Raw genomic sequence first — 27,792 nt, forward strand, 5'->3', positions numbered from 1 at the left:
GCAGCTACCGGGCTGGGCGCAGTGGTGGCCGCGGGCCAGGTTGCCTCCAACCGGGGACCCGCACATCACCACTGGGGCACAGCCACGGAGTCGGCGGGGAAGCAGAACCGCCCGGGGGCGGTGCGGGCAGCCCTGCCTACAGCTGCTGCAATGCGCCACCCGACCCCACCACCGCCGGCCAGGACGCGAGCTCTGCACTGACCCTCCTCCCTCAGGCTCCAGCCACCACCCCCGCGCCGCGCCTACCGCAGCTCGCCCACGGCCGGTCGGGCGGACACTCACATGGCCGTGCCGGACAAAACAGCGAGACACTCAGAACGGAGCCGCGTACAGACAGCTCCCCGAGCCCCCCGACCCCGCACTTATAACAGGCGGGCCCCGCCCACAGAGACAGCAGCAATCGAAAGTTGCTTCGCCGGGAGCGGCAGCGCTGCGCCGTCCCTACCTTTCTCCTCAGCCAATCAACGCTCCGCGCACTGCGGAAATGGCCATAATGTTAGCCCCGCCCCCAGACCGCCACGGGGCTAGCCCCGCCCCGCCATGGGGATGTCCAATGGGAGCAGCGCCCTGCGCCCCGCCCCCGCCCCTGCGGAAGTCCCGGGGTGCCCGAGCCGCTGGTGCCCGGCGCTCCCTCCGCCGCCCCGGGCCGGGCCTCGCACGGTCCCGCTCCCGATCCACGGCCCTGCGCTGGAGCAGCCGGGGCCCCGACAGCCCTGCGCGGGTCCGCCGAGCTCCGTGTAGGTCACGCGGCGCCTGATCGTGGTTACCTGCCCCGTTCAGTTTTCCTCTTGGAGCCCAGCCCGGCTGGCGCCGTTTTGGTGGGTGCTGCGGAGTCCTGCCGAAATCCCACCCCTGCAGTGTGTCTGTTGGCTCTGGTTAAGCCGCTGTCCTTGCAATTAAGAGATGGTGTCGCTGGCACACTTCCACCATACGGCACGTCATGAAAGCGAAGCTGAACAAGTCCCGATCGAGCTTCTGCAGCCTGCTGGAAGCAATGAGGCTCCCACAGAAGCCCCAAGAACAGCAATGTGTTTTGGCGTTTTTCCGTCTAAATATCTGGAGAAGCCTGCTGGATCAGAAGGGGAGATTCTCCGATTCAGGACAAAAAAAGGGGCAGGAGTGTACTAGAACACTTGGTGCAGGATTTTGCGTGGTGAGTAGAAAGTGACAAGCATGGGCTCACACCTACACTACCTTTTCCTTCCATAAGGTGATGCAGGATGTTCATGTCAGTTTTTAGTGTCAGATCTCAACAGATTATTAGGTACACAAGACAGATATCTTACAGATTACAGCATGGTAACTAGAAGATCGTGGTTACAAGGTGAAGAATAATGCAGCGTTGTGACTATAGACAGGTGATTTGCAGATGGGAGCAGACTAGCACTGACCTCAGAACTCCAGGTTTTTACACTGCCTTCAGATGGAAGGGACAAGTTGAGGAAGAAGCTTCTGTAGCTTGGCAGCCTTTCCACTGCAGTCTGAGGACCATTTCAATAGCCACTGCAAGTAAATTTGAGCTTATGGAATTAATGGCCACCTTGCCAGTTGGTGCTTAGGGATTAAGAGATGACAAAGGTTACAAGATACTTTCTCTCATACTTTTCCAGCTTCCGACATATATTCAGTCAAGGACTTGCTATACTTGCTCAGTCTCCACTTGCTTCCTGAATCCACACCACCTTTTGTCAAGTCTCACAGGTCTGTCAGCCTTGCTCCTGAGAATGGATTTCAGCTGTTTAAACAGAGAGTTTGCGTCTACTTTCCTCAGGCTTAGGCCTAAAGGAAGTTCTTTCCATTAATTCCCTGCTGCTTCCAACCAAATGCTTTTGGAGACTGAGGAGCATTGCTCTGTAGCAAGATACATCAAGTCAGCAGATAACTCCGTTACTTAGCAGCTGAATTAACGACCAAGGCAGAATTGGTACACAAATGCCTCCTCATCTAATGGATTTCTCCCAAGGGTACAGTGGTGTGATGTTGGACTACAGGGATGCCAGCTGTGACTCACTGTAACTTCTCCTCTAAAGGAACTGGCAATAGTTATGGAAAACTAGGAGCTAGAAAACCCATTTGAATACTTGAATTATTTTTGCAAATCCTGCCTAAATTATAAACAAAAGGCCATTTAGTCATTTAGTATCATTAGCAGGGGATCAAGTCATCATGAGTGTGCAACGAGACAAATCCCATTCTTAAGACAAGTTTTGATGCGTTTCAACTAACATTTGCATCATTCACACTTAACCAGAGATGAATGGATGGCAAGGGGAAAAGCCATGAGCAGGAAGATATATTAGCAGAACTTCATGGCACTAACTTGAAAAATTTGGCTATGAGGAAAAATCCAAGCTGGAGAATACTGCAATTGTCATGTTAGATGTATGAACCTGGGGCTCAGAGACTGAAAGGATGCTAGAGGCCTGGACAAAAAAACCAGAGGACCAGAGGGTCAAGTTCAGGGATGCAGGCTGGAACAGATGCCTGCAAGAAGTATGTCAGAAATGACTGAGGGGGCACAGAGGAGCTCAGGCCTGGAGCAGCAGTAGGATCTTGGGATCAGGGTAGAAATATGCAGCAATGGTTGTAGAAAGCACTAGGAACTCAGTTGTGTGAAAGCTGGCTTTATTCTGAGTGCAATGCCACAAAAGTACACTCCACACGCTGAAGCCTTAGCGGTGCTTTCCGGTGCGATTGAAGCGCTTGTACAAGTACCGGATCCTCTTGTTGAGTTTGTGATAGTCCTCTACAAACATCCGATCGCCCACCATCTGCTTCTTGCGGATGCACCTCTGCAGCTCGTTCCCCCGCCAGCCTCGCAGCCAAGTGGGCCCCATGATGAGATTCTTCGGGTGGATCTGGAAGCCACCTGAGAATAGCAGAGCAGAGAAAGATGAAGCCAGGCACTGGAGAAGGCTATTCCCAGGGTGGCCGGCCCAAATCCTCCCCGCCCTGTCGCTGCTGGCAGAGGCTCCAACCCGCAGGTGAGTCCAGCCTCCCTCCCCTCATACCCCGGGGCCATGGCGCTGGGGAGGTGCGGGCGGGGTGTGTCTTACCCAGGATCCCCACGTTATCATACACCCCGAACAAGGCCCGCTTCTTCGTCCACCGATCTACCGGCTTGCGCTTGGGAGGCTCTTTAATGCGAATGGGCCGGGAGAGCCCTGCCAGGGGCGAGGACAGAGGCACGGGGAGGCCGGGCCGCGCGGGCGCCCAGCGTGCCCCTCCGCAGTCGCTAATGCTCCGCTCGGCGCGGGGCAGGGGAGCGGCACGGCTCAGCAGGGCCCGGCCCGCCGCTCGCAGCAGCAGCGTTGCCGCCGCCGCCGCCATGGAGATGACCCCCAGTGCCCCGGGGAAGGGCCGGGCCGGGACGGGACGAGACGGGAAGGGAAGAGCGGCGCTGCCGCCGGGCCGCCCCTTCCGCCGGGGAGCGCAGGGGCGCGCGGGTGACGTAGAGCCAACGGTCGGGAGGCAGGGGACTCGGCGATTGGGCGAGGGGTCGGCAGCCGCCGGGCGCTGATAGGCCCGTGGCAGGAAGGGGCGGGGCGAGCGCGGTCCGCGCGCGCAGTTTCGAGCGCCCGGGGCCGTACGGGGCTGTGGCAGCCATGGCGGCGGCCCCGGAGTTCCATCTGCCTCTTGCTCCCGCCGATCTGCTGCGAGATGGCGGCCCCGGGCGCTACATGGTGAAGGAGGTGCTGCCCGCTCGCGAGCTGCCACCCGCACTCGCAGGTAAGGTGTCCCCACACCCCCTTCCCGGTTGGGCTCGGTCCTGCCGCCGCCTCACGGCCATCCCTCTGCCTCTCTCCGTGTTTTGCCGCAGCTTTCCGGGCCGCCGTCCGTGCGCGGGGCGCGCTGGCCGTGCTGCAGCACTTCGACTGCGTGTACAGCGTGCTGCAGTGAGTACGGGGCAGGGACGGGACGGAGGGGCGGGCGCTCGCCCCTCTGCCAGGCGCTCTTTGCTCGCCGCCCTTACGCCCTGTGTTTGTCCCGCAGCCACTTCCGAACCGTGGGTGTGGCTGTAAAGGAGGACGCCTTGGAGCTGATGGTGCACGGTGGGTACTCGCTGTTTCCGGCCGACGCTGGACTAATGGAGAGGTTGTTTTGCCTTGGCAGCTCAATGATGATATAAAGGCTAATGTGACTCGGCCAGCTGGGCTGCACCCTCAGCCCACTCCTGTCATACGGGTCTGTAATCTTGGTGGACGATGCTGAGCTGTGCATGTTCGCTGTAAGGGCAGACCGACAGAAAATCCTCTTGCTCGCGTCCCTGGAAAATATATCTGTGGGATGTATCAGCTCAGAGCGAGTGTTTCTCTGAGCTGAGGGAGGGCTGTGGGGATAGGACAAGACAGCACGCCCAAGGTCTGGGTTGCAGGGGGCAGCCCATGTTACAGCTGGTGAGATGTGAGCACACATCTTTGGTAATCTGATGGCTGCTGTAAGCCTCCCAGACAAAGGATGGCTGAGGGACCTGGCAAGGAGTGCTCATGATTTTTTGCTTCTCCTCAGTGATGTCCCATCATTCCAATGAACTTCCTTCCATCTTGAGGGACTCTGGGCTGAGCCATGCAGACCGAGCTGCTCACCTCAATGCTCTTAAGATGAATTGCTATTTGCTGACTGGCCTAATGGATGCCTTTGAAATGGAAACCTGCAAGAACAGTTGTTTGGAGGCAGATCCTGGTAGGAAGGTAGGTGAGGGTACTGGAGGAAAGATGATAGAAGTCAAAATAAAATTTTAAGCTTGTTGAACTCTGTAGTATCTGTCATATTTTATACCAGAGTTTATATGAACATGATGCCTGCAAGAGCAGTGCATAATGTGGAGCACTGGTGCTTCTGTGAAACTGTGCCTGGAAAACAGCCAAAGGGACAGTCATATATCTAAACATCAGCAGGGACTTGGATGCCCAGGCCTTTCTATTTCATTCTTCAGTTTCTGGCTGGAACTTAGTGTGCCAGTATTTTATCAGGATTTCTGTCCTGTGAGTAGAGATGGTGGCAGTGGATGCAGGTATAATCCTTAAACCACACGAGGCACTGGTGCTGGCCTGAGCTGAGAGAGAAGAATTGGGGGAAAACCCCTCCCCCTGTGATCTTACACATCTCACTGTGTCTTAATGCTGTAGAGTTTAACAAACTTCTTATATTTTGAAGGAAGCAGGGTAGGAATGGGGTTTTGTCCGTTGTGAAGCTGCTGATGTATCTCACTGTTTAATCTCCTTTCTAGAACAGGAAGAACCATGCCAAAACTTCTGGATCCTTGTGGGAAGAGGAGAGGGAGCCACTTTTACATCTGCTTACACAGCTGCTGCAGCTGGATCTCCGTCAGCTTTGGGGCGGTTTAGCAGTGGAAGAAGAGTTTGTCAGGTATGAATTGGAGCAGGTATATTTGTGGAATGAATGGTTCTGAGGGATAAAAGGTTAAATGATAGATCTACCAATGAGATGGTATTACAGCCCTCTGTAGCGTGCAGATCATTGGGAAACTGAAGAAACAGCTCGAGGCAAAAGACATCTATATAGGAATCATGTCATCTTCTCAAGTAGGCCACAAAAAATTCAGATGTTTGCTGATTTTTAGGGGATGCTGGAGAATCTCTCAAACAGAAGTTTATGCGAGTTTTGATAGTGAGGTTTGCTGTCTGTCTTCTCTGGGTTTAGCTTAATGACGGGAAGCTGCTACCGTATCCTGGAGAATCCAAGTATCGGCCTTCAGAGGTACCGGGTCACGCGGGAGGCTGTGACACATCTGCTTGCTGTAGCTCTGGTTCACTGTGACCACATGTTCAGTGAGTTCCTGCTCTTCTACCTTCTTCCTGAAGCCATTCCCAGTTACTTTCCCTGACCTCTTTCTTCCTTCTCACGTGTGAAAGGTGCCACTCTGAAGATCACACAGATGCTGCAGCACTTCGAACACATAGCCCCAGTGTTTTCACGGGCCGTGAGCCTCTGGGCTAAAGAGTATGGTCTGAAAAGCCTAGTGGGTGAACTGCTAAGGTGAGAGAAATACCTGGAGGCTCGTCCTTCTATCCCTAGCAACTTAATGCACCCCGTTCCTTGTTTCATCTTTCTGTAAAGGGAAATTGGACAGAAATGTCTCCAGGATTTGGCTCGTGAGGCGTCTGGAGTCAGGGGTTATGCTACTTTTATAAGTGAACTGGCTGAACAGATTCCAGCGCTGGTGCTCTCCAACATGAGTGTTCTCCTGCCTCACTTGGATGGGGAGGTATGTTGCTGCAAAGTTACCTGTCCAGAAAAGTCAGATGGTAGAGATGCTGCTATCCAGTTTTTTTGTCTGGAAACAGAACCTCTTTCACAAAGCTCAAGTATCCAAAACCTGCTCTATTGGAATAAGTTCTGCCCTTACCTAAAGGATGCAAAGGGAACAGAAACCATGACATCTGTCTGGGTGTCACTGCCTGGTTGTCACTATCAGATGTCAGAGAACAGGAGACTGCCTACTTGTCTTAGGTCCCTGTTGCTGTCCCTTGTTCTTCAGCACTTAATGAATTTGTCACTGTGTTACCTTCTCTTTACCTGTTATAAGTGTTTCGTATGTCAGTTCCTGGCTTCTATGAACCTACCTGGATAGCAGGGTTTGGATTGGAAGGGATCTTAACACCTCTGCCATGGCTAGGGACACCCTCCACTAGACTAGATTGCTCAAAGCCCCATCCAACCTGTTCTTGAACAGTTCTAGGGATGGGGCATCCACAGCTTCTCTGGGTAATCTGTTCAAGTGTCTCACCACACTCTCAGTAAATAATTTATTCCTAATATCTAATCTAAACCTACCTTCACTTTGAGGCCATTCTCTCTTGCCCTATCACTGAATGCCCTGGTTAAAAGTCCCTCTCCAGCTCTCTCACAACCCCCTTTGGGTACTGGAAGGTGCCTCCCCAGAGCTTTCTCTTCTGCAGGCTGAAACAAGACCAGCTCTCAACCTGTCTTCATAGCAGAGGTTACTCTGTCCTGCAGACATAGCTATGTTCACCCAAGCTCAATACAATATCCATACTGAAAAAATTCACTTAGGGCTGGAGCCTGGGATTTGGACGGCCCAAACTCTGGGCATATCAAATCATGTCTTTTTGTACCTAATTCAACAACTCCTGTCTTGGCAGAATTACATGATGCGAAATGCCGTTCTGGCAGCTATGGCAGAAGTGCTGGTGCAGGTGCTGAATGGTGACCAGCTGGAGGAAGCTGCCCGTGGTACTCGGGACAAGTTCCTGGATATACTGCAGGCCCATGTGTGTGACGTCCATAGCTTTGTTCGCAGCCGTGTGCTGCAGCTCTTCACTCACATCGTTCAGTGCAAGGCAAGTGGTGTTGCCTCAGTCACCTTTTCCCATCTTGTGTGTTCTGAGGGAATTTCTGCCACCCTCCTTTTTGTTTGCAGAGACTGAAGTTTTAACAAAGGAAGGTGCTGTCCCTGTGTACTGTGATGTCTGCAGTTTCTTCCAAGAGACCAAAGATCCCAGGGGTGGGGGAACTGCGGGGTGGAAATTAAGTTCTGCTATTTGTTACCAGGACAAACTAGAAGAAAGAACATACCATACAGCCTCCCTTCACACACTGGTATGGGAGAACATCACGATTACCAGATACACTAAAGCTCAACTCAGCAGGATCCCGGATAGCCTAAATCCTTGTTTTCAGTGGAGGCTGGACCAAAATATACCATAGGTCTTTTGGGCCCTAGACCTTTTCCATAAATCTATAATCTGTGCTTTTTAGTATATGAATATGTCTGCAGTAAACGCTTTCCAAGTCTCTGAGCCTTCTTGATAACTTTATCTGTGCTCTTGTGTTCTAGGCCCTGCCTTTGACTCAGTTTCAGTCTGTGGTGTCGCTGGCTGTTGGGCGGCTCCAAGACAAATCTGTCATAGTGGTTAAAAATGCCATCCAGCTTCTGGCTGCATTTTTGTCCAACAATCCCTTCTCCAGCAAGGTAATTGCGATTAATATGGTGGATATGTTAGATGTCTGTTGGCAGGCTAAATATCTGCAGTGTGCTATAGCCAGGGCAGTAGTGTTTCTGTGTCTTGTGCGAGGAACAATGTAGCCTTTGACTCTGCAGGTGGCAGCTTTCTGGTCTTCCCAAATTCAGATTTTGAGTTCTTGGGTTAATCCCTCTCTTGGTGAAATTCATAGCTATGCTGAAGGCCAGGAGGGATGTGATTGAGGTAAAAATCTGCAGCAGTTTTGAGCCCACTGTGACGTTTCTTTCCTTAGGATCAACATTAGTTTTTTAGAATATTCTTCATGGATCTGCAGCTCTTTCTGCTTAGCTGCACCTTCTCCTGAGTTTCTGAGCCTTAGACTGACAACTTAGAGCAGTTCTCATTCTAGGATCAGGGCCAGAGTCTACTCTTCCAGTTTCCCAAAACAGGGTTTATGTATAGGGATTGACAACTAAAGCAGGGAGTGGAAGAGAGGAGAATTCTGGCATTTCAGGAAAAGGAGGATAACTAACATATTTCTTTTTCTCTTCCTGACACCTTCAGCTAAGCTGTGCTGATTTGGATGAGCCACTGAAGAAAGAAGTGCAGAAACTGAAAGAAATGAGGGATCGTAGCAGACCCACAGCAGGTAATTTCCTTTCTTCTTTTTCTTCTTTCCACTTTCTCGAACAATCCAGAATTTATTTTTCCTTGTATTAAATTTGCTCACAGGTTATGACAGCTTTTGTCTTAGATCTTACCTGTATGAGACTGTGAGACCAGACAACTGGGATTAAACTCACAACAGTTTTCCTTATGGTGGTGTTATAAAAGGATCATATTAATATCCACGTCTAAATCAACAGTCCTTATAGCTATATATTCTATTTTCAGGGTAAGAACTGAAAATGTCTATGAATACCCTCTCAGGTTTCTCTTCTTTACCATTCAAGGACTGCTTGAGTCATGATTTTGGTCAGATATTATTTAAACTTGATTTGTCGGCAGCATCAAAGTCCAAGGCTAAAGAAATTATGGTTCTCTTACCTGTCTTTCTTTTTCTACCTTCAGTGGTTTATTTTTCTTTTAGTCAGAGTCCTTGTCTTATTCTCACTGCAGTCTGGGTGGGATCAGCAATGGGAATAGTGCCTACCTGGGGAGGGGATAAGGGAAGTAGAATTCCGAAGTTCCAGATGAGCTTTTCCTTCCCATTAAAGGTGTCAGCTGAGTCTGTGTTGTTCGTTCCCTCTGATTTTTAAGTAACTTCAGTGGTCGCCCCAGAGGAAGAGTGGGAAGCAATGCTGCCAGAAGTTAGGGCTGCCACAGAGCAGCTCTTTCAGCCACTGCAGGAAGGGGAAGAGGAGGTGCTGGAAGTTGAAGAAACAGTGGAGAAAACAGTGGAGCAAATCACTGGGCTGTTGAAGAAGCTCAATTACAAGTAAGAAGGCTTGGTAGTTTGAGAGTGTTTATCCCAAGCGGTGATTTCCATTAACATTACTCTGTAGGAAGGGATTGACATGGGCATCCAGCACAAGATGCTGGTAGGAGCTGCTTTCTCAGGTGTTCAGGGCAAAGTTGGATGTTTTCCCTTATGCTCTGCTCTGACGTGTTGCTGATACTCTCTTGGGCAATGTCATTATCCAGGAGCGCAGCCCGCCTTACACAGAAGGCCCTGTGTCGCTTCCAGGGAAAGGAACCTTTCATTTGCCCTGGGGAGGAAAACGAGGAGGCAACAATCCTGGATATTCTGAAGAGACTTTACACAGGTAACTGTATCCCTCTGTCTGTTCCCTAAGTTCAAGATAATGCCAGAGCCAGACAAAAACCCTCTGGAATGCTCCATCCCCCGTTTTGACCTGTGGAGCTCAGTCTGTGTGTACTTGACACTGCAGAGTGTCAAGAGCTGCAGCATCTCTGCATTGTTTATTCATCTAGTACCTTGGCATTTTAGCTGGATCATATTTATCTTAACTTCTGGTTGTAACAGTTCCATGGTCCCAGTAAAAGTGCATTTCTGGTGCTTTAACTCACGTAATATCTGAGGGGATATCTGAGCCAGTGTCGCCACTCCCATCCTTCTGCCCTGTCTGAATTTGTCAGGAGTTCTGCTTCCTGAACAGGAGTGGCACATAATGCTTACCCTTAGCAGCCTTGACCAAGTATCTGGTTCAAGCAAAGTCTTGGTTATCTGGGGCTTGAGCCTCTGGGTGTATTTTCAAGACTTCACATACTTTGTTTGGTGTTTGTTTCAGCATAAGGATGCTTAGCCAGTCACATTGAGCATATTTCTGTTGAAAGTCTATTGTCTAAAAATCTTAACTTTGTGAACTCTCCACACTTGCACAAATTTTGCTAGGGAGTAATAGTGTTTGCCTTCTCCCTGGTTCCTTTTTAGGGGTCTCATCTATCTTTGGGGAATTATTAAATTCAGATTAACCCCATCAGCATTTTAATGGAGTTTACCGCAAATGGACCATGCCTTTATACCAAGCTGGCATGTCTCTGGAGCATCGCACTTGCTCCACAGTACGCTGAGATTTTGTAGCTAGGTCTGATGGCAGAATTTGGATTTTTGTATCCTGGCTCTTGGAAGGTGTCACTGTGGAATGGGGAGAGGAGGGTTAAAATGCCCTGAACCGTGCCTGTTTCTCTTGTATCTTCAGTACTGCTCACAAAAAAGTGTGCTGTGTAGGTTCATGCCCAGGTGAGAACAGTGAAGATCTTCCGCATGACAACAGCAGTGATGAGATTGAAGAAGTTGTGCAGGAAGAGCAGCCTCAAACAGAGCTGGTCAAACAGGAGATGTTGGTGCAGTACCTGCAAGATGCTTACAACTTCTCAGTGAAAATCACAGAAGCTCTGAACCTGATCAGCAAGATGATGTATGAAAACTCTGTCTCAGGTATGTGAAATAACCATGGGGCCCTTTTTTCCCATTCAGCATTTCTAGATCTTTCCTTGTTTGAGAAAAGATGTTGGAGTGGTAGAGCTCCAGGAGAAGGAGGAAAGATTGAAGGAGCTGCTCTTTATTGAGCAGATGTCAGAGACACTTCCAAGGTATTGGAAAAGCAAGCACCATCTAAATGAGTGTCAAGAAGGGGTTGAATAGGGCATGAACAGGCTTTCTAGGAATCCATTTTTTAAATACCAAGGTGGAAAAAGTTCTTTTAAAATATGTTTAAAAGTTATTTTTAAAAACATATGAAATAAAATGTATTTGAACTTTTTAAAATTACAAAAACCAGCCAGGTGACCGAAGTGGGTTCACTTGTGGAAGCTACCCTGCCTCCTGTGGGGAGGGATGGATGTTCATCATCTCAGATGAGGTTCTCCCAAAGTAAGCCTGGCCAGTAAAGCTGGGTTTGGTTATGTGCTCAGTGCCCTGACACAGCTTCAGCTGTTAGGCTGGCCACAAGAGGGGAGCTAAGTAGCTGGTCTCATCTAACTCGTCTTCCATCAAACTATTCTCTGGTTAAACATGAGCCTGATCAACAGGTTCTGTGGCCTGGTCCTTTTCAGTGCTGTAGAGAAAGGTGTGATCAGAAGGCCTTTGAGTTAATTCAGCTGTTCATATTTAATATTAGAACTAATGCAATCACTTAGACTTTTTTGTAGTGTTTATCAGAAATTGGCATTTCCAAGGGATGAGGGGCACAACTCCCTCTCCCATCCTCTCCACACATCCACTTGCACAAATCTGGGGTATGGATGAGTGTGGGCACTACAGTGCCCCAGATTTCATGCAAACACTTCTGAGGCTTCATCTATGTTGAGGGTTCATGTTAATTACTATAAGCACGTGGGCTTCCCCAGCAAGGTTTGGTGTCATTAGCTATTTGCACACACATGAAAATGAACTCCTGGGTTCAGTGTCGTTACACTGAACCTTTGAAGCTCAGGGCCGAGAAATTGCCCTACCTAGTACTAAACACCTGGGGTTTGATTGTGGGGGTGTTTTTTAATGGATGCACAAATTTTAATAACATTTCATCTCCCTATTGTCCTGTGCTGTAGTATAAGGAAGGCAAATTCAGTGTCTGAACAGCGAAGGTGTTTTGAGACATTTGGAGAGAGTATGCTGCTGAGTAAGGGATAGCACCTTAGCTGGTGCTAAGAGATGTGTGTGCTCAAATTTAGCCTTTTTTAATGAAAGATTTAATATTTGAAGATTTAAAATTTTTTTCTGTTGCAAATTTATGCATTGTGGTGTGACTGAGGGCAGGGAAAGAACATCAGCTCACCTGTTAGATGTTCTTAATTGTGATTTGTAAGGATTTGTACTGGTAAAAAGTCTTACTTAACCAGAGATCAAACTATTTAGCTGTACAACTCCTCTCATCATTGCTGTTGATGTTTTGTGATCCTGTCTAACTTAATGGTTTGGGTTTTTTGTTTTTTTTTTTTTTTTTGGTCTTAGGAGAAGACTGGGCAGTCTATTTCAGGAGTAGTCAAGCTGAAACCAAACACAGTATTCCTTACCCCATTTGTACATCAAATAGCTTAGTTCCTCTGGTTATATCATTGCACTGGGGCTTATATTCAGCTGTCTGCTGTGACTACGAAATGTTTTTTCCCAAAGTTATAGTTTCCCAGAAGAGAAGTTTGTTCTTTCTCAAATATAGTCCCTGTGCTCTTTCCCTAACTGTATCACATTTGATTTAGCTGTAATATTGTTAATTTGTGTTTCTTTTCTGGGACATCTACATCTTTGACTAGGGATCCCATTCTGACTCAAGCCCTCTGCAGACAGTAGCAATGATCTCTAGATGCTTGTAGAGATTGCTGTGGGACATGAATACTCCTATGAATTTGTCTTAATGGCCTCTCTAATGGGACCTGGGGAAGAATTGCACTATCACAACTGTTTTCTCTGCAGTGGTGCAGGAAGCCATTGAGTTCTTCGTGACAGTCTCACAGTTTGGCGTGCCCCAGGCACTGCTTGGAGTCCGCAGGATGCTGCCCCTCATATGGTCAAAGGAGCCTGGAATTAAGGAGGCCGTGCTGAATGCCTACAGACAGCTCTATCTGAGCCCCAGCGAGGATTCAGAGAGGTATCGATCTTCCTAATCAGATTTTTTTTTTTCCTTTCTCACCCCCCATCCCCTTTCTGCTGTTGGGAATGGGCTGTGGGCAGGGAGAGAACTGAGAGTTGCCATGCTTCATGCTGAGCTGAAACGTAAGGTTATTATGTGGGTAGCTTAGTCTTCCTGCAGGAACTACTGCTGAGCTTCTCTTCTTGGTCTGTCATAGAGCTCACGTGTAGGAAATTCACACAGCAAAACTCTGTGAGACCTTGCGAAGCAGATGCTGAGAATTACTTGAAGTTAAACTGTTGTCAGGCACTAATATATATTGTGCTCATAAATTTCACTTTCATACAAAGCATTGCCTAAATAGTCTGGGCAGAGTCCCTATCTGATAGGGAACAGAAGTGTTAATTATGAATGTTTCTCTTGCCAGCAGGATTCTTGACTGGCAACAATGAATTTCAGCACGTTAAGTCAACTTTTACATGAAGTCATCCCATGTCCAAGAGTCTTTCATACTTCACTCTCTGTGGCCAAAGTTGTTAGCCAATGTCAGATGTCCCATTTTGAGTTTTTTATAACTGTAGTTGGGATATCCTACTGGGATAATAAGAGGAACAGTGTGTCTGAAGTTAAAACTATATTTCTGTTACTAAAGCTCAGGTTTTTTTGCTGACAAGTCATACATTCTGTGGCCTTGTTCGTGTGTAGGCATTCTGCTTCTGATATACACAACACATTCCCCGTTTCTTTATCCTTCACACTATACAAGGTTAGTTCTTATTTGGGTGCTTTCACATGTGTTTCTGCTTGTGTTTCAGTCAGACCAATCTTAAATCTTTTTCTAACAATTTCTACATGTTTTAGATGGGAGGATGTTAAAGGGTCTTTGTTGCTTATCCTTCTTGAGGATTTGGTGGTGGGAGCTGGCTACCACTTGCAAGTTTGCTTCTTCCATACTAGAGAAGAGCTGTATCTCCTCTCTGCTGTGGCGCTTCCCTTTTTTAGTGTTTACCCATTTGTAAATCCTGTTAGATACTTGTGAAATAAGATAAGTGTGATCCCTGGTGAGATGCACCATAACTCACCCTCATTTGTACCATCAGGGCAATAAAGAGCACCTGCTGATTCTTATTCCTTCCTGATAATATTGCCTGGAGACAGCACTTCTACAGTTTGTGCTCTGTCCTCATTTGTTCATAGATTTTCAGTTTCTAGGGAAACTTTGACTTATGGTTGAGAATAAACTTGGAAGTGGCTGCTTAGTGCCTCTGACTGGATCTTTGAACACCAGTGCACAAGGCAATGGACTTTAAAGCCCACATCATGGTAACTGGCACTTGAGTTGGGTGACTTTGAGAACTCGAGCTTGTTGTGGGAGTTTTCCTGATCCTGTGGATCATCTCTGTTATTCAACAGATGTTTTCAGCTCTTTCAGTAGGGCAGTAATTGTGACAGTTGCTTTTTCCTTACCTTTTAATTTTTTATTGTTATCTTTCCCATTTCAAAGGGCCAAGGCACAGGCCCTGGTGCATTCTCTCTCTCTCATCATGGTGGATGCGTCACTGGGAACAATAGAGTGCTTAGAGGAAATAGTGAGTATTTGTCTTGCCTGGGTCTGGATTGTGTATCTGTTTTATTAAAATTGTAGTCATTGCAGATTACATCTTTACTTCGAAGTTCATTCTCCTTTGCCTCTCTCTAATTTTTTAGCTGCATTCCTTTTGCAGATCTCGGAGTTTGTGCAGAAAGATGAAATAAAGCCTGCTGTGACCCAGCTGCTTTGGGAGCGATTCACGGAAAAATCTCCATGCTCATCGCTCGAACGCCGCGCTGCTGTGATGCTGCTGGGGATGATGGCACGGTGAGCCTGGGGCCAGGTCAGAGCCTGTGAGTGGAAGGATGTACAGGGAGTCGATTTTAATGGAAGAACTGTGGGTTCTGCATCAGCTGACTCTTTGGCTCTAGCTTCAAAAATAGTAACCCTATCATGGGGTAATGAAGCCTGGAACTGAACATAGTTGTGCTGGATCCCACCAGCAAGGCCTCTGAATGATTATGATGAGATTATTTTCCTTGTGTGAATGCCCATCTCTTCCCTGAGTTTACAGTGTCACAACTCTGCAGCCTTGTCTGTGTTTGGATAAGAACAGTGAGAAGCTGCTGAGTAGAGATGTCTGGAGGCTTTAGCATGAAGAAAAATGAATCTGTTTCAGTTTCTGGGGGCAAAAAAACCGTATCTGTGTTAAAAAGTTTTCATTTCCTCAGTTTCCCAGCCCAGTAACCCTTTGGCATTCAACTCATCTGCTCTTCTTGCTGTTCTTGCTTTAGTCCTTCATTAGTCAGAAACAGACCTGCATAATGATGATCCTAAAGTTCTTTCACAGGCAGAAAGGGGAATGAGTGAGTATGGATTTGGGATTGGCTTTTTTTGGATAATGTTGGTTTGATTTGGTTTGTGTCCCACAGTAGGGGAAGGAATAGTGTATGTCACAAGTCCTGAGCTCCTGGACTCTTTCCTACTCTCCAACATTTTTGTTTTTCTTACCCCTGTAAGTTTTGGTCCTTTCTGATAGGAAAGAAGAGTTAAGAATCTTCTTTCTTTACAAAGAGGCTGTGCCCACTGTTGATCACTTTGGAGAAACTCATCTCCTAGTGCAGAGTGGATTACACTGGCTTCTGTGGAATACTTATTACTGCTCCTCTAGCTATATCTTGTGTCATTTGGATGGGTTTTATTTTTTCCCCTCTTATTCAAACCACTTCCTCAAGGCACGAGGAGCATTTCTCTTGATTATCCATACTTCTGTAAACTTTCAGCAGTACTTCATGATATCCCCATCCCTTCCATTCCACAGAGGTAAGCCAGAGATCATAGGCAGCAACCTGGATATTTTGGTGACAATGGGGCTGTCTGAGAAGGCATGCGAAGACTATAGGCTACCTCAAGAAGTATGCAATGTTATTTCCAAGCTTGCCAGTAACCCCAAGGTAAGGCTCTGGGTTTGTTCTTGAGGTCATCCAGAAACAAAGAAGGGGGAAAATTGTTTGTATGGAAGAAGAGAGAGAGCTAACTAATTTTTTACAGATTTTGAAATTAAGTAGGTTGAGACCATCCAGCAGCACTGTCTGGAAAGGTTACCACACATCAGTGAACATGTAATAAAAGAATTTTCATTAGGCAACAGACTGAATTCAATTAGTAAAGAGTTCAGTGCACAAGAAAATATGTTTTCCTTTCAATTCTCTTCTTCAGATTCCCAATTTTAAACTGATTTGTGTTTTCTCAACCATGAAGCCCTTTCCTCTACTGATATTTTCTGGTGGTGTGATTCTTTTGCCCTCCCTATTAATTGATATTCAGGAGTTGTCAGCTGTACAACATAATATAAAACATGAAAGTTTTTCAAACCTGTCCATGTTGTACTTAGAACAACATGATGGTTGATGGCTTCTTTCCCTGGGAAACAATTTATACTTTTTTTTTTTTTTTTTTTTTTTTTTTATGCACTTGGCAAAAAAGCTGTTTTTTTGACTCAGTCATTTGGGGCATTTTGGTTCAGGAGTTCTATCACAAAAGCAGTCCTTCACAAAGCAGCATCATTCTGTGGTATCATCCCCACTGAGGATGTTGCTGCACAAACTTCATGAATTAACGTGTATCACAACATTCTTAAATGTTCTAAAGATGGCTATAATTCATATTTTGGTTGACTTAAGTCTGCAGTTCAGCTCGTATGTGAAAACGAACTGAACTGAAAATATTTAACTGACTGACTGACTGGCAGTAGCCTTTCTCCCCCCATCCATCCTGCCAACCAGAAATTCAGTACAGAGGACAAGATTGTGATCAATGAGGAGTTTTTGTTTCAGGCTACTGAAAGCTGACAAATCCTCAAGTAAATTCTGTTTTGTTCAAGTGTATATTCATCAGGCAGACACAGGTGTGCTGGGACACCTCAGGTATTGTCATACTTTGTTTAGTAGTTCTCTGTGTTATCTTACTCCCAACCTAAAAGGTGGTGTGACTGAGATACCGAATATATGCAACAATCTAAGTGTGAGGTGGTCTTGGATCCAGACCTATCCTATGTTTTTTCCACTGATGGTATTTTGCTTTTAAACAAACCCATATGATTCTGGAGTATCCCAAGGAAAGTTGACTTACTGTTGATGACTCTTAAGATGCTCCAGAGGTTTCCCTCTTCATTCATTGCAGAGAGTGAGTAAATAGTACCAGATTTTAAATGAATCCTTTTGGCATTTCAAAAGAGTTATTTTGATTTAAGGTGAGATGGTGGAACTGTCTGGGTTGGCCTGGGATCATCATTTGGCCAAGATTTAAATCCACCCAGTGTAGTCACCATGCTGTCACAAGTGACAATAATATCCCTGCTGCAAGTTTAGTTGCAGAGCAGTACTGGATGTCCCTGGCATGGGTTTGATTAACATTGCACACAGAAAGGTTAAGTACTGGGAAGGGCATGGGGGCATCTCACGTGCTGCTCCCATGGGAGTAACTCACCTGTTGTCTCTGCAGCCAGCACTGGAGAAGAAAAGTGCCCCTTTTCGACTGCCACAGAACCACATGCTCTTTGGTTGCCTGAGTGAGACTGTGAGTAAAGGTGAGCCCAGGTCGGCAGGAGCCTGGAGGAGATGGGGAGTTGGGCTGCAAGACCGCCTATGTTATCATTGGTATGTGTGGGTACATTGCTCTCTCTTCTCATCAGGCTTTGCCCAGCCAAGCAGTCACTGGATCCCCTTCATGGAGGCAGCTGTAACACTCATCTACCAGCTGGCAGAAGGAGCAGAGGAGATCTGTGCTGACATCCTGCATGTGTGCAGTCAGCAAGCTCTGGAGAAGCTGCAGGAGGCTGATGAGCAGAAAGCTGGTGAGGAAAAAGCTGATGAAGGAAATCTATACCTATGGTTTCCAGTGCTGCTTTTGGTGGCCTTGAGTAACTGCAGGAGAATAGAGCTGAGGGTCTGGTGGAAGTATTGGCATGGGAGGGTGTGAGTGCTATGAAGGAATCTGTGGACTGTGGAGATGGGTTGTACGGTGAGACTTGGCACTAACTAATGGGGAAGTAGTCTAGATCAATACTGAACTGTAGTCATTTTTCTTCTTCAGATGCAGGGGATTCTCCACACAGAGTCTCTGATGGTGCTGGCAGTCTCCCCACATTCCTGCTCTTGCACCTGGTGTCCCTTGTGGGACAGGTGGCACTGCAGCAGGTAGCATATTTGGAAGTGTCTGTGAGTGCAGAGCTACGCAGACGCCGCATCCTCAAAGAGGAGAAGACCAAGAAACAAACTGGCACCAGCACAAAGAAGCAGAGACCCCAGGTGAGAACCAAGGGTTTTTTTTCCTATGGGCAGCTCTTCTAGTGTCCCAGCTATAGCAAACTTCTGGAGAATGCAGTCCTGAGGTTGCATGAGGTACAGGGCAATGTGTGCTTCAGGAATAGAAACAGACACATACTGGCCAGGATTGACAGGGAGAGCTGAGGTCCTTGAATGATCCTATTCACTGAAACTCCTACACTCGTCTTGAGTTTTGAAGAGGCAGAAGGGAGGGAGTAAAGGATGATGTCCTGGCCATGTTTATCCTCCTGCTTCAGGCAAACATTCCCCTTTCACTCACCACCTTCTTTCTTACCAGTGCAATCTTTTGCAACTGATGCAGTAGTGATGAATAACATCCATTTGTGCCCTGAGTTCTGGAAAAAGGCTTCCTAGAACCCCAGTCCAGAAGATTTGAGAATCCTGTCCTCTGTTAGGTAGTAATGAAGTTTTAACAGTAGTCTTTCTAATGTGATTTAGATGCTACAAATTTCCTGTTTGGTTAGGTCTGTCTTGGAATGTTTTCCAGAGTGTAATGAGGCTGACTTCCCTGGGTAAGAATAAAGAAAAATGTGTCCATCTAGGTATCCAGTCTCTATTAGATGCTTATACTTCTAAGTCTACAGAGAACTTTGTAGTTCATTTCCTCACCCACCTGCTTATCAGTGTCACTACCATTTTCTACACAGGAGGAGATTATTATGAGATTTTCAAAAAAGTACCAGTTGTATACAGATTTGGTCCCCATTGCAATGCCTGTATCTCCTTTCTTCTCTTGTGTTGCTTTTTATTTGCTATAAGGTTTCTCAAAATCTTGCTCACAAAACCAGCAATTCAAAGGCTGCTTTGAGTTTCTTGTTTTTAGTGTTTGAATGTCCCTTAATTTATGCAGGACTCACACACTGATGCTGGATGTCTCCTAGGTGTGTTTTTATCTTAGTAGTGTCAGTAGTTTAGGCTTTCTTTACATTCTGGGCTTCTCATTACAAGAGAGACATGGCTCCTGGAGCAGTCCAGTGGAGGGCAATAAAGATGATTAAGGGACTGGAGTATCTCCCTTAGAAGTAAAGGCTGAGGGAGCTGGGCCTCTTATAAGTCTCAAGACTGAAAGGGGACCTTATCACTGTCTGTAAATATTTGAAGAAGGGATGCCAAGAGGATGGAGCCAGATTGCTCTTGTTGGTGTCAAGCCACTAGGACATGAGGCAATGGGCAGAAAATGATGCACAGAAAGTTCCACCTTAATATGAGGATGAACTTCTTTACTGTGAGGGTGACCAAGGACTAGAACAGGTTGCCCAGAGAGGTTGTAGTGTTTCCTTCACTTGAGGTACTCAAGAACCGTCTGGACACAATCCTGTGCAATGTTGAAGGTTTCCAGGAAGACAAGAAGACCCTGCTAGAGTGGGAAGGCTGGACCTGATGACCTACTGTGCTCCCTTCCAACCTATGTGATCCTGTGATTGGTGTTTTGTAGCACGTGGACTGGCAAATCTCGGACTACACTTCACAGCTTCCTTCAGTTCTTAGGGGAAAATGGGTGATTACACTCTGCGTCCGTCTGTTCTACACTCTAGTTGTGCAGCTGGTAACATGCATATACTTCACACTTGAGATAAGAGAACCCTGTGAAGAACGAGGCTATTGTTGCCTGACGTCTTTCTTACAGTCTCTTCTCTGCACAGAGCACAGGGAACGAGACCACTATGGAGGAAGAGCTGGGCCTTGTGGGAGCCACAGCTGATGACACCGAGGCTGAGCTCATCCGCAGTATTTGTGAGACAGAGCTTCTAGATGGTAAGTGTGCCTGCCACCGAGGAATACTGGCTGCCTGTGTGAAAGAGCAGGTACAGTGGGTAACAGGTCCTGAAGGAGGAAGGCTGTTTTCCGTGGTGTCAGTTTCCATGTAGGCTGTTTGTTTCTTGGCTCTGTCTTTCTGGAGGTGGTTGTTCAGTGGTGAAAGTGAGCCAACCAGTAACTGTAGTTTGCAGCAGCTCTGGAATAAATGGAGTATAGTTATTAATGCAGAATGCACAAACAGTGCTCTCACACTCACTGTCTTTATCCCCACTCTCTAGGGAAGCACCTGTTCTCTGCCTTTGTTCCACTGGTGCTCAAGATCTGCAACAACCCTGGACTCTACAGTGACTCGGCGCTGTCAGCTGCCGCAGCTCTCACTCTTGGCAAACTCTGCATGATCAGGTACTGCTGAGCCATGCCAGAGTTCTTTTCCCAGCCTTCCTAGTACTAAAGCAAATGTTGCAATTCCTTTCCCAAGGAAAGAATAAGCACAGAAGAGTGTTCACAGATAGCTTTTTAAAAATTTTTTAATTGTTTGGTTTTTTTCTCTACTCTCTGAGAGACGGAATTTTGCTATCTATCCCTTCTTTCCTGTACCCTGTCTCGTTAGCTCTGAGTTCTGTGACTCCCACTTGCGTCTGCTGTTCACGATGATGGAGAAGTCCACCCTGCCTAGTGTGAGATCCAACCTCATTATTGCAGCAGGAGATCTAGCCATCCGCTTCCCCAACCTGGTGGAGCCTTGGACATCGCATCTCTATGCCAGGTAATGCTACACTCGTTGTTGGGAGAGGACGTGATGAAAGCCCTGTGGCAGGGTGAAACTGGGCTTCTAGAAGGTGAGAATGACCCAAGAAAGCAAATTTGAAGACGCTGCTGCAGGGAGACCAGAGCTTTGGGCTGTCACGAGTACTAATAACTCAGAGACACGCCCTTGCTGCTTTCTGCAGTAACTGTTTGTTCCTGTCAGGCTGCGAGACCCCTGCCCGACTGTGAGGCAGACGGCTGGGCTGGTGATGACTCACCTCATCCTCAAAGACATGGTAAAGGTGAAGGGGCAAGTGAGTGAAATGGCAGCTCTGCTCATAGACCCAGAGGAGGCAATCGTGAGAGTGGCTCAGAACTTCTTCGGTGAACTCGCCAACAAGGCAAGTGGATGCTCAGGGACCTTATTTCACAAGAGCAGGAAAGGGCTCTTGGAGTCTGGATCAATTACATGAGTTCTGGAGAAGGTGTTTTAATGGTGTAGAGTCATTGATCTGTCTCTCTGTGGACTAAATAAGGGTAGTTAAAAGAAATTTTGCAATACAAGTTTTGCTTCATCCCTGCCTGATGTTGCTGAATTTGACCTCATCCATTCACACTGGAAGGCAGGCTCCAAACCACTGCCTTTTCCCTTTGCTTTCTTGTGTATGGCCAGCCCAGGGTTAGGAGCAGTTTTCTGTAGTTCACCTTTGGGCCTTACAGCAGAGTTCCCTGACCTTATGGCTCAGGCAGTGCCCCTTCTCTGAAACCTTTCCGAGTTGTTCTTGGCTTTGGGATGCTATGATACTTAAATTGTAGCAGTTTCTGCCTGAGCAAGTAAGAACAGGAGCAGCATTACTCCCAGTACACTGTTCATTCCATGTGCAGCCTTACATGGACCCATCAGAGTTTGAGATATACTGCCTGAGAGGCTGCAGTGACACTGGGGCTTTTCTGTCTTGGTTTGTTTTGTTAAAGCAGAGCTGGCCACCTGACTGCACCGACTTCCTGTCTCTGCAGAGTTTATAACAAAGCTATGTAAAAGCAGTGGGAAAGAGAATATGGATTGGACCTTTTCAGGCAAGATAGGAAGCAGATCCATGAACCGAAGGGCTGTTTCCTTTATCAAGAAGCACTTTTTGTTCGGTTGTGACAAGGTTGGAAGGCAAAGAAACTGCATCCAAGTCTGCAAAGAGCAGAACTGGGGTGCATTATTTAGCTTGTTGGTTGGCTGGGATTTTTCCCCCCAGACAAATAGTCCTGAATAGGTTTGGCTGGCTGTGTACGGTTTGTTTCAAAAAGCTGATGCCTTCAGTCAGTAGATTTGGGATGGAGAGAAAGGAGGTCGTTTTACGTGGGCAGCTTATTTGGCTTGACTCAAATTATCCTTTATAATTCTGTATCTCATGTAGAAACTTGTGTTCTGCACAGGGTAACGCTGTCTATAACCTGCTTCCAGACATCATCAGTCATCTTTCGGATGCTAACAGTGGCATAGAGGAGGAATCCTTCCACACTATTATGAGGTATTCTGAGGTTAAATAAATCTCTTATTGCCAGGACTATGTTTATGCAAACGGACTGCCATATCAAGGGAAGAAAAACTACACTGATATGTACAAAATGCTTTTTCAGTTGTTCTCTTTGATCTGGCTTTTTCAGTCTGTACTGGAAATGGAGTCATGCTGAGGGGAATTAATTTTAAAGCCACACAGTTAGGGGTGAGGAGAGACTCTACAAAGAGTAACCACTAACTCAAAATTACTTTCACTCCAGAAAAGGAAAGTAGTTGTTTTTACACATGGGAACATGGATATGCAACATTAGGAAAACACAACAGGTTTTAAAGACTGCTGCCTTTGTCATTTTGGTGGCTACTGGAGTTTTGTAAGCAGTTTGAGTAAAGCTGCAGTGACAGTAACAGGTTTGGGTCTGGGGTGACTTTCTGGTGGTTTGTTTTATGTGGGTTTTTTGTTTTGTTAATTTGTTTGGTTTCAGTTTTTTCAAGAAAACCTTACTCTGGGGTACAGAGAACTTGGAATATTTCAATCTGAGGTTATTGGTTGCTCACAGACAGCATTAATAATGTCTTTATTGGTAAAGTACAGGTATTTTCCTCTCATTTCTGAAACTTAACCACATGAAGGTTTTTCTGAGTAATTTGAATCCCTATGGATTATAGAGGGGGGTGTTAGACAAAAGTATTGCTGTTGCTGAAGAGAAGAACAATAAAATCTCCTGTGATTTTTCAACTAGTCTTTCTGTCTATGAGAATCCAGTGCATTTAGGAAGAGGGATGGGATTTTGGATAGATAGGAATTGCAAGACAAAGAAAAAGTACATTAGTGAGGGTGTAATTGAGACTAAAATTAATTTATGGTGACGAAAGTAGATGGATATTTTGCTTCAGCTTTAATTAAGGAAGGTAATGTGCAATACTGGGAATTATAGCTTGTGGCTCCTGACAGCACATGTAGAAGTGGAAGTTAATGTCTGAAGTGAAGCAAACCATTACAGGGAGACAAGAGGCAGCATGCTGAAAAATTCCAAATAATTTTGGAATTTTTGGGACTGTTTTTCATTAATATCAAACTGGAGGTATTACCACAGACATAGAGTAAGTGTAGCAATTGCACTGAAGTGTGATTGGTGGAGTTAAGACAGGTGTAAGATGGACTTTTGACTTCTAGCAAGATCCATGGAGAGAACTGGCAGTGTCTGGCAGATAAGAGAAGAAGGAGTATTGATTTAACAGTGTGGACAGGTATCAAAGTAGCGTAAGAATAATTAATATTAAAGGGAGAACTCTTGAGAATGCTGTCTCTGTTATGTGTCTTAGAAAAGCAGCTTGGAGTGGTGGTTGTAGACATAACAAAGACTGAACAAGAAAGTGCTTTAGAACAATTATATCAAGGCCAATGGCAACCTGACTGAGCTAAAGTTAAGAAATGTTGGTACAAAAAAGAGAGAGCAGTAGAACCTTCTTAACAAATAGAAGTTATTCAGTGATTTCTAAGAGGACATAGTGCAAAATGCACAAGTACTTAACTGTGCTAAAGTCCAGGTGTCTCTATTCCTCAAGAAGCTAAGGAAAAATGGATTAGGTTAGCATTTAAGTTCTGTGTTCCCATTTTAGTGCAAAGTAGTGCTCACTTTTGCAGTGATCCAAATGCAACAACACACTTTCAGCAAATTTGTGATGAAAAAGTCACAAGGATGGTTTTGAGGGGGGGAAAAACAGTGCATTCCACAGTGCTCCACTCAAGGTTTGCTTGCCAGACAAACTAGTCAGTCAGTGCAACTTGTGAAGTGAGGAGATTGTCTGCAAGTGCTGCATGCTCTTAAAACTGAATGGAAGGAGCAGATAAGAAGTCAGCACAGCTGCTTTTTCAGCACCCCTCCTACCTGAAATGGGTATTCCTCTGTGGGCTCTAATCTTTTGCCTTTTTTTCCCCTTGCAGACATCTGTTCTCATATATTACAAAAGACAAACAAACAGAGAGCTTGGTGGAGAAACTTTGTCAGAGATTCCGGACTGCCAGGTGGGTTGTAATCTTAATTTTCCTGCCAAGCACTTCTGCTTCTCAGGATTTTTCAGAATCATTAGATTCTTCACATGATAAATGCAGCATAATTTGGTTTAGGTCCCCCTTCTTTTTTAACTACCTTCTCCTGAAAATACATGAATACTTATAAATGAAGGTTTCTGGTTTTATTATGCAGTGATTGGCTCTCTCTTTCTTCCTTTTTTTAAGGAAAAAATTTTGTGACAGTCTAGATCTGCATTATAGCTGAGCAAGGAGACATCCCACATGTGGAATTTACATACCTTTGTGATCCTTCTCCACAGGCTATTCCCCTGCAGCTCATCTAGGAAATTAGTGTGTTCAGCTGAGAAGTTGGGATCTCTCCAGCAGTTCTCTCTGGGGTGATCTCAACTATCAAGCTGGTATAGGCCTGTCCTTGTTCTGTGTGCATGCGCTGCTCAGTACCAAGTCTACACCTGGGACTCTGTTTTGGTTTATTATTGTTGTTGTTATTATTATTGTTTTACCTAAGGGCTTGTGCCACCAAAAACTTTGGCTTTTGCTCTTCTCCATCTCCAAGATTTGCATGCCTTGCTTGTGCATTGCTGAATACTGAGTATAGAATGCAGGACCCATGCTGTGAATCTGGAATATGATTTTGCTTTCTGGGTTTGGGGGTTTTTTTGCTGCTTTTCTCCTGCTCCCCAAACTGTAACTTCATTGATGCATGCGTGCACTTTTTGTTTCCTTCCAAGAATAACAATAATAGAAATTTATCTTCTTCCTTGTCATGTACTTCCAGTGAGATATCTTCACTTTAACTTCCACTGGATTTGGTGTACCCTGCTTTCCTCCATTCCTGTGGTTTTCCTTCTCCATTGTTGTGGCTTTGCCCTTGAGATTTAAGCTGTCTGCTTATCTTGGCCCTTTGTGCACAGTGCCTGGGCATGTGACCTACTCAGCTGCCTCAGGGAGTTGCATATTTCCCAAAATATTTGGATTTTGTTTACTGAGCAAGAGTGGAGAGTGGTCCCTCTCTCCAAAGTTGCCTCCCAGGAGCACTGGTGAGATCTTCACACCACATTTGTAAATAACCATCTGTGTGTAAGTTGTGTCTCGCCTTTAGTAGAATGTCCTGGTATTTCTGTACCACAAAGGCGATCAGCTTGGTGCACATTAGTGGTACTGCTAGAGCAAGGCTCTCATTCCAGGCTAAAACAGGAGTTTGTCAGAAAAGATTTTGCAGCCACCATTGCACTCCTCAGCCTTTCTGGATTTCTAAACATACCAAATTGCCAGGTGTCATTCAGACTGTGAAGGTGGAAACACCTGGATGCTGCAGTTTTGTTCTCCATCTATCTGGGTTTGAGCAGAGCATCTTGAGACAGCATGTGCTGGACAGACTTGAGGCCCTCAATTTGTGTATATTAAAAACAGGAGCTTTGGCCTTGCTTTTTCCCCTCCCATTCTATCACAGTGATCTACATTAGGGATGTTAGTTTGTGCTTTTGTTTTTCTTTTCCTTTGGTTTTATTCCAGTAGCTTTTGCTGGAATTTGAATGTAGTCCTTCTCTGATACAGCATTTATTATCTGTTGACTTTATAACTTAATGAATATGACCTTCTTTATGTAACTAACCAGGAAAGGGAGAGAGAACATCAAATACAGCTTCTGTTTGACATCATCTCAAATATGCAAAAATGAGCAGCCAGGGGAATTTGTAAGGTGGTTGAAAAAAGGCCCTTCAAGAGGAGTCCTGGCCTCACTGAGTCTTTTCCTCCTGGTCAGCAAGAACTTTTGACACTTTTCAAACAAGTGACTGTGTTCTTTAGCAGTGGAACGTTCATGTTTTTCCGAGAGGGACTAAGTGTCATGGAATACAGTGGTGGTTATGTGTGGTATGGGACAGCACCCTGTCACCCTGTAACAGAACAACCTGAATCTCATGTTCTGCAGGGCAGAAACACTTGCAGGAAATGCTGCTAGTTCTGGGTGAGATGTGCTCATCTTCACACACCCCTTTTTGTAGGAGCTAATGGTGATATTTGTCTTTCCTAGGACTGAGCGTCAATATCGGGACCTGTCCCACTGCCTTGCTCTGCTTCCAGTCTCAGACCGGGGCCTTCACAAGCTGCAGGACAACTATGACTGCTTTGCAGACAAGCTCCAAGATCCAGCTGTCTATAATTGTTTCCAAACTGTGCTGGCTCGATTCCGCAGAGCAGGCGTCAAACCTGACACTAAAGTAAGGGTGTGGGACAAGGTTCCAGGCCAGAAAAGCACTTGCTTTTTTTGCTTTTTACATACAGTGACTGGAAAGCCCTGCAGGTTTTCATTTCAAGCAGACTATTCCTTACCCCTAACAATTTATCAATTTATTTATTTAACTTGATGGCAATTCTATGGATGTAGTACTTCTTTTCCCTCACCTTCTATTTTTTTTGTTCCCCTCCACTGCTGTTTTACATCTCCATCAGGCTCTAGCTGAAGAGCTGGAGCAGAAGCTGTCTGCCTCCCATAACCGAGGAATGGATTCAACAGAGACATGCCAGGATGGTAGTCAGACTCCAATGCCAGTGTCAGCCAAGCGGAAAACAATTAGAAGTATGTTCCTTGTTGTGAGATTCCAGCCTTCCCCTGATCTGGCAATCCAGCAGAAACAGCTAAGGACTTTTCCTCACCCTTACAGACAGAAGTTTGCTGCCTTTCTCTATTTTTCTCCCCTTTGCTTGACAGGTTCACGCCGCCAGCCCCTGAGCCCAGCCAACACAGATGACGATTTTGTCACACCCCCATCCCGCACCCTCCGAAATCGTAAACGTGCCCAAAAGCGCCCTCCACGCAAAAAAGCCGTCATTAGCTTCTCCAGCGACGAGGAGAACAACTCTGAGGATGGTAAGGCACTGCACACCTGTGCTCCCTTTTGGTCATGGGCTTCAGACACTGTGGAGGTTGCCTGTAGAATTCTTTGCTCAAGGCCATGGAGTGCTCATTATTGACACGTTTTACTCTCTTCAGAGCTATCAGCAGAATTAAGAGAGGAAGAAACCCCCACCAAAACAACTCCCATCACCAGATCTTCAGCCCGGGCTGCACTGAGGGAACCATCTGCCACTGTCTTTAACTAAAAATAAAACTGCTTTTATGCAACAGTCGCCTTTTCTTGTGTGAACTACCCCATAATACAACAGTGCTTTAAATGAGGACAAAATGGAAGTTAACACCAGGCTAAAGTAATTCCAACCCTTTCTTCTGATATCTCCACAAATAAAGGCAGTGATGATGAACATAGTTGCCACTTGGACTGTTTTGCCCTGGCTTTGTAGATGAGAATTAGCTGCTCTTATTAAAATTACCTTTGGGAGAAAGTCTTTCTAAGAGTCTAACTACCCACAGGGTAC

General features: G+C 46.0%; 3 protein-coding genes and 1 non-coding gene across 19 annotated transcripts in view; 2 read left to right on the forward strand and 2 right to left on the reverse strand.

The window, feature by feature from the left end:
* VAMP1 (vesicle associated membrane protein 1) overlaps nucleotides 1-444 on the reverse strand; it is a 30,316-nt gene extending 29,872 nt beyond the window's left edge. For 13 of the 14 annotated variants that reach the window (XR_015801904.1, XR_015801903.1, XR_015801908.1 and 10 more), the window contains exon 1: nucleotides 283-437. Coding sequence is in view for 7 of the 14 variants with exons in the window: in XM_088160614.1 (XP_088016740.1) it covers nucleotides 283-284 (2 nt within the window). In the remaining 7 variants the exon portion in view is untranslated. Of the gene's footprint in view, nucleotides 1-282 lie in introns of all 14 variants that reach the window. The other variant, XM_088160615.1, reaches the window with a different exon arrangement.
* Nucleotides 445-2,608: 2,164 nt separating this feature from the next.
* MRPL51 (mitochondrial ribosomal protein L51) lies at nucleotides 2,609-3,420 on the reverse strand. Its single transcript, XM_014884256.2, has 2 exons — nucleotides 3,057-3,420; nucleotides 2,609-2,869 (listed from the first exon to the last, which is right to left on the reverse strand). Exons 1-2 carry the CDS (start codon nucleotides 3,328-3,330, stop codon nucleotides 2,673-2,675), a joined length of 471 nt encoding a protein of 156 aa, XP_014739742.1. The 5' UTR covers nucleotides 3,331-3,420; the 3' UTR covers nucleotides 2,609-2,672.
* NCAPD2 (non-SMC condensin I complex subunit D2) lies at nucleotides 2,864-27,541 on the forward strand. 3 transcript variants are annotated; one of them, XM_014884203.2, is made up of 31 exons: nucleotides 3,590-3,729; nucleotides 3,821-3,896; nucleotides 3,994-4,052; nucleotides 4,510-4,691; nucleotides 5,231-5,370; nucleotides 5,665-5,792; nucleotides 5,877-6,000; nucleotides 6,082-6,229; nucleotides 7,128-7,325; nucleotides 7,823-7,957; nucleotides 8,514-8,598; nucleotides 9,210-9,387; nucleotides 9,594-9,715; nucleotides 10,642-10,851; nucleotides 12,826-13,000; nucleotides 14,487-14,571; nucleotides 14,707-14,840; nucleotides 15,835-15,967; nucleotides 17,517-17,601; nucleotides 17,707-17,868; nucleotides 18,108-18,322; nucleotides 20,005-20,116; nucleotides 20,398-20,521; nucleotides 20,730-20,885; nucleotides 21,090-21,267; nucleotides 22,295-22,389; nucleotides 24,325-24,405; nucleotides 26,450-26,636; nucleotides 26,869-26,995; nucleotides 27,128-27,286; nucleotides 27,410-27,541. In XM_014884203.2, the coding sequence occupies exons 1-31, from the start codon at nucleotides 3,606-3,608 to the stop codon at nucleotides 27,517-27,519; spliced, it is 4,227 nt and encodes a 1,408-aa protein (XP_014739689.2). In that variant the 5' UTR covers nucleotides 3,590-3,605; the 3' UTR covers nucleotides 27,520-27,541. The 3 variants fall into 3 exon arrangements, with proteins under 3 accessions (XP_088016742.1, XP_014739689.2, XP_014739690.2); XM_088160616.1 differs by lacking the exons at nucleotides 3,590-3,729; nucleotides 3,821-3,896; nucleotides 3,994-4,052 and adding an exon at nucleotides 2,864-2,984; XM_014884204.2 differs by lacking the exons at nucleotides 3,590-3,729; nucleotides 3,821-3,896 and having other exon boundaries at nucleotides 5,236-5,370.
* LOC148224698 (small nucleolar RNA U85) lies at nucleotides 4,113-4,435 on the forward strand. The gene has a single exon (XR_015802037.1). It is a non-coding gene; the product is annotated as a small nucleolar RNA U85 (small nucleolar RNA).
* Nucleotides 27,542-27,792: the final 251 nt, after the last annotated feature.

The sequence above is a fragment of the Sturnus vulgaris genome, chromosome 2 (assembly GCF_052056855.1).
Source record: "Sturnus vulgaris isolate bStuVul1 chromosome 2, bStuVul1.hap1, whole genome shotgun sequence".
Lineage (NCBI taxonomy): Eukaryota > Metazoa > Chordata > Aves > Passeriformes > Sturnidae > Sturnus > Sturnus vulgaris.

What these genes read in the sequence shown, in the direction of transcription:
- MRPL51 (XM_014884256.2), bottom strand. Translation starts at nt 3,330, where the DNA reads ATGGCGGCGGCGGCGGCAACGCTGCTGCTGCGAGCGGCGGGCCGGGCC. An exon ending in TGATAACGTGGGGATCCTGG is followed by an intron (nt 2,870 to 3,056) that starts GTAAGACACACC and finishes TGCTATTCTCAG; the next exon opens with GTGGCTTCCAGATCCACCCG.
- NCAPD2 (XM_014884203.2), top strand. Translation starts at nt 3,606, where the DNA reads ATGGCGGCGGCCCCGGAGTTCCATCTGCCTCTTGCTCCCGCCGATCTG. An exon ending in TAGAGTGCTTAGAGGAAATA is followed by an intron (nt 14,572 to 14,706) that starts GTGAGTATTTGT and finishes TTCCTTTTGCAG; the next exon opens with ATCTCGGAGTTTGTGCAGAA. An exon ending in GGCTGATGAGCAGAAAGCTG is followed by an intron (nt 17,869 to 18,107) that starts GTGAGGAAAAAG and finishes TTTCTTCTTCAG; the next exon opens with ATGCAGGGGATTCTCCACAC.